At 42.5% G+C, this 10,151-nt stretch overlaps 1 protein-coding gene across 13 annotated transcripts; it reads left to right on the forward strand.

The window, feature by feature from the left end:
• Positions 1-5,654: 5,654 nt before the first annotated feature.
• Positions 5,655-8,874, forward strand: LOC119331035 (E3 ubiquitin-protein ligase SINAT3-like). 13 transcript variants are annotated; one of them, XR_005160368.1, is made up of 3 exons: positions 5,655-7,456; positions 7,899-7,972; positions 8,680-8,874. XR_005160368.1 is itself a non-coding variant. In XM_037604204.1 (3 exons), the coding sequence occupies exons 1-2, from the start codon at positions 6,079-6,081 to the stop codon at positions 7,951-7,953; spliced, it is 273 nt and encodes a 90-aa protein (XP_037460101.1). In that variant the 5' UTR covers positions 5,655-6,078; the 3' UTR covers positions 7,954-7,972; positions 8,680-8,874. The 13 variants fall into 13 exon arrangements, 6 of the variants coding, with proteins under 6 accessions (XP_037460101.1, XP_037460099.1, XP_037460103.1 ...); XR_005160366.1 differs by having other exon boundaries at positions 5,655-6,315; positions 6,854-7,972; XR_005160364.1 differs by having other exon boundaries at positions 5,655-6,315; positions 7,349-7,972.
• The last annotated feature ends 1,277 nt before the right edge of the window (positions 8,875-10,151 follow it).

Consider the following 10,151-nt stretch of genomic DNA (forward strand, 5'->3'; position numbering starts at 1 on the left):
TAAAACCACTCTTTGTATGATAGTCTTTGACTTATGCAAATTTGTATTATTATGATCCTGCACACAAAGGAAACACAAGGGCCCTGGCGCCTTACCGCCGGACGGGTCATGATACCCAATGAAAGTCGCTGGGGACGAATAGTCCATAACCAGGGTCGGTCTGATAACTGCTAAGGAAAACAACATACCTGTGATATATACTTAAACTGCCGGCTTATCAGCTTCGTGCAATTTAGAGGTGTTAGAACTATAAGTTCAACCATGGTAGTCATTATGCTTTGGCGATTTAGGGTCTATCCTCCCGACGGGTTGTATAAACCCAAAGCGTGCTTCCAATGTGAGCCATAAACAGGGCAGCTGGGCCCGACTTATAAAAAACTGGAAAGCAGTAAAAAAATCAAATATGAATAAGAAATCAAAAGAAATTCAAGGCTTTGGTAGACTGTCAAATTAAAGTGTCTTCTTCAATGCAACTAGCCGGAGCCACTGTATTGTTGTGCTATCGTGATCTTGACTCACAGTGTGCCCAAACGACATTTGAACCCTAGATAAGTCTGGTCTTGCTCAAAGACTTATGAGGAGTACGCGGGGCCAGAGTAACAGTATCATGGGCCGATTTATCCAAGTTTCAAGGAAGGCGGCTATGAAGCCTGAATCCATCTGACTCTATAAACCATAATCTCGCTTGACAAGCCACTGTTTGAACCTTAATCGAGCTCAGATCTTGGTCGAATACACCATAAAGACTGATCGTTAAGAGTTTGGCGGGTCCATTAGGATGACCTGATGGAGTTGAAGCAGCTGGTGTTACAAGTAGGATGACCCGGTCAGAGTTTGTTCTCTTTAGTCGAATACGCCTATGTTTGAACAAACTTGGTCAATAGGGTAGTAACGCTATGTTCTCTCTGGTCGAATACACCTATCTTTGAACAGGAAGCCCCCAAGTGACATACTTACAAGTGTGGCATTGAGCCGATCAAAAGGATACCGATAGCTATGTTCTCTTTGGTGAATACACCTATGTTTGAACAGGAAGCCCCCAAGTGACCATATAAACTTTTGGCCTTGCACCGATCAAGAGGGTACAGACAGCTATGCTCGATGAGCAGGAAGCCCCCAAGTGATCACATGAACTTTGGCATTGCGCCGATTAAGAGGGTACCGACAACTATGCTCGATGAGCAGGAAGCCCCCAAGTGATCATATAAGTTTTGGCATTGCGCCGATCAAGAGGGTACTGACAGCTATGCTCGATGAGCAAGAAGCCCCCAAATGATCATCAGGGACCTATGTTTGAGCTGTGTTGTGCATCCAACTCTCTTTGGTCCTTGAAATTGTGGCGTTAAGCCTCTTCAATGATGATAAAGACTCAGCTTTGAAAAAGTGAAACGACAGAGGCCCTGAATTGTCAGGGATGCCGGCTTTATTATACTGCTTATATATACATCAGATAACTATGTACATCATGAGAGCTGGAGGCTCAAGTATAGTAGGGCCGAAGATGAGCAATGTTCCATAGTCGACGGGTCTCCTCCTCCGATATGTGTGAGTCCTTGTTGTCTCGAATGTCGATAAGGTAGTATGACCCATTATGTAAGTTCTTGTTGACCACAAAAGGTCCTTCCCAAGGTGGTGATAACTTGTGCATATCTGCCTAATCTTGGATGAGCAGGAGCACTAAGTCGCCTTCTTGAAAGGTTCTGGTTTTGACCCGGCGGCTGTGATAACGCTGTAGGTCTTGCTGGTAAATCGCCGAACGAGCCGCCGTGGGGTCACGCTCCTCATCCAATAAGTCAAGTTCGTCTTGACATGCCTTTTCATTGTCAACCTCAACATAAGCCGCCACGCGGGGTGAATCGTGATGGATGTCACTAGGGAGAACCACCTCTGCCCCATAAACCATGAGGAAAGGTGTGTAACCCATAGATCTGTTGGGGGTCGTGTTGATGCTCCATAACACTGAGGGTAACTCCTCCACCCAACAACCCGGCGTTCTCTGTAAAGGAACCAGAAGACGGGGCTTGATACCTCGCAGAATCTCCTAATTTGCTCGTTCTGCCTGTCCATTGGATTGAGGGTCAACTACAGAGGAAACATTAAGCCGGGTATGCTCCTGTTGACAAAATTCTTCCATAGAACCTTTAGAAAGATTAGTGCCATTATCTATTATGATGCTGTGCGAAAAGCCAAAATGGAAGATCACCTTCTTCATCACTACAAGAAATATGTCAACTAGTGACCTTCTGTCAGTGACCCTGGAAGAATTGGTCATAGATCTATGACCATTTGAGACCAATTGGTCAAAAGCTGTTCGGGGGGCTCCAAACCCTAAACCATTGCGACCATTTTGGTCAGAAAGGTCGTAATTTCCTTAGAAATGGTCATAAAGCAAACAACGCTAGTCCGCTGCCTTATTTCTAGTTTTTAACGACCAATATAGATGGTCATAGCCTTGTAAATTGTGGTGGGTTGCGATGACTAGGCGCCGTCTCATCAGTTTTGCCTATGTGTCATGTCCATGTGTCAATTTTTGCCCTAGGTTGTGAAGCAACCTATATTTCTGTTATTCCAAAAATTCCCAAACAATTCTCATAAATTGTTTGCATCATATATTCATCAAATATGTCAAAAACCTTCCTTGCCTAGTTCCAAAATAATTCAACAATATTCATTTTCCTATTCTGTTCAGAGCAGCACTTTGTGAAGGAAGTACCACTTTGGCATGTCCAAATAGTATCCATTTACTACAGTGCTTTCCTATGCCCAAATAACCATCGTACACCAAATGCCAGCTCAATCCATTCATTATTTTGAGCCCAGCTTCAACATTCGTATTTATGTCCAGTGTGGTACTTTGCAAAGCAAGTACCACCTAGGCTCCTCCTTTTGAGCTGAAAATTTGTGAAGACGGTCTTCTTAGTAACTGATCATCCTCAGCCAAAACTCACGCCCATTAGCCATGTACATTTCTCGTACCGCTAATCAAACACTTGGCTGCTAATTCATGTTTGAGCATCGATCGGTCTCCTCGTGAGAATCTAATGTTGTAATTTTCTTCCTAGCACCTACCTGGGGAGTGCCCAACCCACTAGACATGCCTAGGCCACCCAGAACACATGGCAACGCCACCGTCACGTGGTGACCACGCGGCGGGCATGCGAGTTTACGCGCTCTAGAGCTAGGGCCCTCGGCCACCGCCCAAACCTCGATGTATCACCACCAAACCATGTATTTACGATTAAATAGGTACTTAGGTAACTATAAATGATTCTTGGAAAAAAATAAATAGGAAACTATGAGGCAGCTGCAGTTCAAATTTGACCCGCTTCGAGCTGAATCGGCGGAAATTTGTCTTTTTCACGAGAGGTGGATCAAAACTTTTTACACCCAACCATTTTGTCAATTATGCATTAAATATGTCCTAATATTTTAGAAAATTGATTTTGTCCAATTTTGCAACAATTATTTGGGAGGTCATTCATAAAAAACCCTCCTTTTGGGCACTCGAAAAATGGAAAATGGTTTTTTTGTCCAAAGAAAATGAAAACTTCCTTAGGCAACATTGTTTGCCATTCCAATATGCACCCTTGTGCACAATAGGAGATCATTTGAACAAACTATGCCATGAATGTGGCCATAAGATTGATCATTTGGCTTGAAAGCCATGTATCTCCATACGTGATAGCTCGTTTCTGAGAACACTTTTCTAAAATAATTTCCATATTACAAGTTTCTTATTTTTCCTGGGAACTTGGCCACATATAATGACACAATGCGAAGGTTTCCCAATTTTTTGATTTTTTGAATTTTTTATGCCCGTTTCAAAATGCGATCAAAACGGTGGGAATGACTGTTCCTAGCTAGTGGTTGAATCTTGGAATTTTTGGTGTTTCTCTGATTAAATAGATACTTATGTACCTAGAAATTATTTTTTGAAAAAATAAAGAGCAAACTACAAGGCAGCTACAGTTCAAATTTGACACACTTCCAACTGAATCGGCGGAAATTTGTCTTTTTCATGAGAGGTGGATCAAAACATTTTACACCCAACCATTTGGTCAATTGTGCATTAAATATGGCCATAAGATTGTTCATTTGGCTTAAAAGCCATTGATCTCCACACATGATAGCTCATTTCTGAGAACACTTTTTTAAAATAATTGCCGTATTACAAGTTTGTTATTTTTCCTGGGAACTTGGCCACATATAATGACACAATGTGAAGGTTTCCCAAATTTTTTGTTTTTTTTTGAATTTTCTATGCCTGTTTCAAAATGCGGTCAAAACGGCGGGAATGACTATTCCTAGCTAGTGGTTGAATCTTGGATTTTTTTTTGTTTTTCTCTGATTAAATAGATACTTATGTACCTAGAAATGATTTTTGGAAAACATAAAGAGCAAACTACAAGGCATCTGCAGTTCAAATTTGACCCGCTTCCTGCTGAATTGGCAGGAATTTGTCTTTTTCATGAGAGGTGGATCAAATCTTTTGACACCCAACCATTTGGTCATTTGTGCATTAAATATTTCCTAGTTTTTTATAAAAATGATTTGGTCAAATTTTGCAACAAATATATGGTAGGTCCTTCCCAAAAAAACCTCAATTTGGGCACTCGGAAAATGGAAAATGCTTTTTTCGTTCAAAGAAAATGAAAACTTCCTTAGACAACATTGTTTGCCATTCCAATATGCTCCCTTGTGCACAATATGAGATCATTCGAACAAACTATGCCAGGAATGTGGCCATAGGATTGATCATTTGGCTTGAAAGCCATGAATCTTCACGCATGATAGCTCATTTCTGAGAACACTTTTTTAAAAGGATTGCCGTATTACAAGTTCACTATTTTTCCAGGAAACTTGGTCACATATAATGACATAATGTGAAGGTTTTCCATTTTTTGATTTTTTTTGAATTTTTTATGCCCGTTTCAAAATGCGGTCAAAACGGCTGGAATGACCGTTCCTAGCTAGTGCTTGAATCTTGGATTTTTTTGGTGTTTCTATGATTTAATAGATACTTATGTACCTAGAAATAATTTTTGGAAAAAATATAGAGCAAACTATGACGCAGCTGCAGTTCAAATTTTACCCGCTTCCTACTGAATCGGCGGAAATTTGTCTTTTTCACCAGAGGTGGATCGAATCTTTTGGCACCCAACCATTTGGTCAACCGTGCATTAAATATGTCCTAATATTTTAGAAAATTAATTTGGTCCAAATTTGTATCAAATATATGCTAGGTCCTTCACAAAGGATTTCATGTTGGACACTCAAAAAATGGAAAAATAATTTAAACGAACTCATATCTCATAACTCTTTAAAAAATTGTCTTATTTCAATTTGTGATTGTTCCTGAAAACTATGGTCAAATTTGCTGACACAATGAGAAGTTTTGTTTTCAAATTTTCAGGTCATAATAAAATAGCTAGCATGATTTAGCAACTTACTTTTAGTAAATTATGACCAATTTTAATGGTCAAAATATCATACCCGTATACTGCGTTCTGATTGGTCCAGGGGCCTCTCACGCGGATCATGCATAAATCACCGTCGGATCCTCGTGGATCCAACGGCCCTCACCTCACCCTCTCACGGTCTCACCCACCCACCGCGAGCTACCACACACCACTCCTCTCTCTCCCCGCACCCCCTCATACAAACTCCAAACCCTAGCCTCCTTGCCTCCGCACGCCGCCACCCACCCACCGCCTTGTCCCTCCCACAGCTCGCCACCGACGGCCTCTCCTCTCCCATCTGCTTCCCTCCCACAGCACGCGGAACGCGCCACCGTCTCCTCCTTGATCCAACGCACCGCCGTCTCCTCCCCGATCTAGATCCAACACATCGTCGTCTCCTCCCCGATCCAACGCGCCGCCATCTCCTCCCCGATCTAGATCCAACACGTCGCCGCCTCGTCCCCGATCCCCTGATCGACACGCTGGCTCTCTCACCTTGCCGGCAGGTCCCTCCGCCACCCCCTCCTCCCCCTGCCCCGACCCCCTGCTCCAGACGTCGGAGCTCGGATCACACGCTGCTATTCGCCGGCGGGCTGAGGCAGGCGTCCGGGCGCGCGCCATGGACGTGGACAGTGTCGAGCGCCTCTCGCTGCCCGACGCCGCCATGGACGCGGACGACGTCGGCCTCGCCCTCCACCCGCACGGCGGGCTCCTCACCACCGCCGCCGCCTCCCTCCTGGCCGCCTACCCCAAGGCCGCCGCCGGCGTGGGGGGCATCGTCACGCCGCAGAGTAGCGTGCACGAGCTGCTCGAGTGCCCCGTCTGCGCCAACTCCATGTACCCACTGATCCACCAGGTTTATTGATTTTGCCTGCCCCTTCTTGATTCTGGCGCGACGTGCTATGTGTCGGGTGTGCTTGGAGCCTTGGACTTGGTCTGCTTCGGGACAGGGGCCGATTCTTGGGTTCGAATGGGGATCTGGGTTTGGGAAATCGATAGTTTCCAATTGCGTAGCTAGTGTCGAATTTTTGGGGATATTGGTGTAGTGAATTGTCTGTCATTTCACATATGCTGGGATTTCGGTCATGTGCTCTGCCATAATCAAACGAAAATAGCATATGTATTCCTTGTATCATTGTTCTTATTCATTGGGATTTTCAGTGATCCTTTCCTGCCATGTAGAGGATTAAGAAAAGGTAATAATTTCGGATCTTGCAAACAAGCATGCTATTAGACAGTTCCTACCTGGTAAAAATTGGGGTACAATCCTGAACAGAAATTGGTGTGATATGATTAATAAATTGAGGGATTTGGGAAATCTCAAACCTCATTATATTTGTTTTCTGGTCCCATCTTTTTTTCTGTATTTGATTTGATTGTGGATATGTGATCAGCCCTTATGGAGGATATAAAGTGGAGTACAGGTCAAGTGATCAACCCTTGTGGAGCTGGATGGACGAAGCAGCTGATTTGTTAGCACATCATCAGATGTTGTCTTTGTATTTCTTCTTGCTCCATGAATTACCCAGCAATATGGTGCATAGATAGAAATTTCTCATAGATCCTGGTTTCGTTCTTGCACCTTTGGTCTGCATGATTTTTATGGGGATATGGTACCGGACTAGAGCGTAGAGGCTAATGATTTCTGGATGCATACAGATTGTGGATGCCACGTCTGAAACTGTTCAATTTTGGATGACTCAAACCGGCTCTAGCTAGCAATCTCTCTCTCCATCTTTGTGTATGTGCGTGTCTGTGCATCCATTGCATGTAAAATCACGTTTTCAAACTCTTCTACTGTTTGATAGACTGACCTTGAATGCACCAACACATTGTCTCAGTTTTCCATGCTCTGTCTAGTACTAGTTCCTAACTTCCTATACATATAGGAGTTTTCTGCTTGCTCTGGTTGCCAAACCAAAATACCATGGCTGGGCGATGTCCGTCTATCCTGGGTTGCGTTAGCATACTAGTACAACACAACTAGTCATAACAAGGTTAGTTCATCATATACTGCGCTTGATATAAATGTTTAGCTTCTAACAAAAAGTAATTTGGGAACAAATTCTTCCATCAGTTTAATATGATTTCAGTTGATAGATTTGTCTAATACTGTTGAAACTGTGATCAACACAGTATACTGTTGGGTTCTTACCCATAACATGAAGATATCTGTTTTTTCAAATGTGGAAGCCATCATAACATCAGCTGGTCATAGTTATACGCATTGTTTAACTTTTTCTTCTTTGAATTTCACATTGCAGTTCTTTGTTGTAAGATAATGCACATGTATCAATACCAAATATGGAAAGCTTTATTAAAAGATGTAAACATGCTCATCATATGCTATCTGATTCTGAGTCGATTTAGATAAATTATGATTTTGTTATTCTGCTTCATGATTTACTCAATCACTATTGTTTCATGATGATTATGCAGTAATGCTCCTCTTCTTCCTCCACCACCTGAACCACCACGCCGACGGGGCTCCTGAAGCATCAAATTCAATAACGGTGACCATCCATTCCTCCATTCCTTGCTTGCAGCTAGCGTTTTAGTTTTCCAAGAGCTAGCTAGTTTAGTCTACTACGGTTTGGGGGTGCTTTGGGTTTCAATTCGCAGCAGCAGAAGCACCATTCTTTTGCCTTTTCCAGTTAGATGCCTTTGGATTGTTTGGCATCAGAACCTGTTCAAGGAGATTTGCTTTTGGTTGATGCAAAGTATAGATTAAGTATTCCATAAAATTCACCACATGATTATACTATTTAATAGCCAATTTTCGTGGTCAAATTCAGCCCTGGATGCAAATGGACATCATGATTCTGTTATGCGCCGAGGTCGGTGATCGAATTGAGGTGCCTCTGGACTATAGTGTATTAGGTTGCCGACTGTAGTGTATTAGGTTGCCAAGAGTAGTAAAACTTAGTGTTGTATTGAGGATTGAGGGTGGCTGGGCTTATAGTTAATCATCAGCATGAATGCTTTGTTTGTCTGATCCTCACAAGTTAATGCTTCGCTCGTCTGGGTCTGTGATAATGCCATGTGTCTTGTATAATCAGATTACATTTTTGTTTGTTATGGTAATATAAAAAATATTCGTGCCGTCAAAATTTTCACAGTGCGTGCCTTTCATTTCTTTAGTTTGATTGTTTCCCTTGTATTCAATATGCTTCTAGTGGCTGATCCTTCCATTTTTGTTGTGACATCTTTATTTTCATAGGTGTTGTGTGTTCTGGAAGATGGAAGAGGAAGAAAACCTATTTTTGTTGAACTAAATTTTCTGTATTCTGTTTTGTTGTACGTATCATTTGATAGTTTTCTATAGGAACAAGTGATACTATTTTGTAGGGCTTTATGGCCTGTGATGTAAACATATTTAGTGCTGAAATATGAAATTTGGAAAATTTATCGAAAAGGTGGATCATATGTATGAATATGTGAATGGGCTGAAAAGAGTACTTGACCAACTCCAGGATTGAATTAATATTTGAATGTATAAAAAGGCTGAATGTAAACATAAATTGGCTTCACAAAATTGTACATATATTCTTGAAAGGCCAAACGTGCATAAAAATTTATGGGCTGACCAATTGGGCTTGGCCCATGTAGCTGACAAAAATTAACAAAAGTAAATATACTAAATGGGCTGAATTAATGGGCTAGGCCCATGTAGAAAACCGAATTGGATCGGGCTGAATCTTGTGCCACATCAGCTTGCCACGCTGGATGCCTATGTGGCCTGGGGAGGTTGCTAGTGACCAAAAATTTGGTCGTGGAACCAACGACCTTTTACAGAAGGTCAATAATTTCAGTTTATGACCGCCAGCTTTTGACCTTCTGGTTTTGGTCACAAAAAGGTCACAAATGAAAAACTATGACCTTTCAGAGACCAATAGTGAGGGTGACAAGTTGACATATTTCTTGTAGTGCATGAATTGACACTACAAAAAAAATACAATTCCATGATGATACGTGTTTGTCATAGTAGGTCGCGTTTTTTGTCATGCATGTACATCCATGAAAAATTTATGACAGAATCAAGATAGTCATACATGTGCTGTCGTAGAAGTGTTCCATGACATTACCAAAATTATCATCACGGATGTGTCCACATCCATGACGATAAATCGCGCGTCACACTAGTGCTTTCATCAAGGGTGACCGACACGTGGCATCCACCGTAACGGAAAGCCGTTAAGCTATCGGGTCAGGTTTTGAATCCGATAATCCGTTAACAATACCGACCAATGGGGATTTTCCGCATGTAAAATCATCATTGGCTAGAGGAAACACGTGTCGACTCATCGTTGGGACAGATGTCATCCACTCATTGGACAGGAGGCGCCTATGATAGGTCGACATGTGGCACGACCCAACAGTGGCCCATTCCGGTGAAAATGGCCGGCCCAGTAAAAATTAGCAGGCCGGCCCATATAAGGCCTACTTGTGTCAGGTCCATTTAAGCCCACGGCCCATACGAGATGTGCCAATTCGGCCCGTTAAAGATTTGACACCATTGTAGCCCATCGTCAGTTCGAGCCCGTTAACAGCCCGCTATATATTTGGGCTCAATATCGGCCCGATGAGATTTCGGCCTGTTTACGGCCCATTTAATGGATGGGACAATTTTCAGGATGTACATCTTTCGGCATTTTAGCGACCCATTTAAATGTTGGGCTAATTTCCGGCCCG

This window comes from Triticum dicoccoides, chromosome 7A (assembly GCF_002162155.2).
Source record: "Triticum dicoccoides isolate Atlit2015 ecotype Zavitan chromosome 7A, WEW_v2.0, whole genome shotgun sequence".
Taxonomy (NCBI): domain Eukaryota; kingdom Viridiplantae; phylum Streptophyta; class Magnoliopsida; order Poales; family Poaceae; genus Triticum; species Triticum dicoccoides.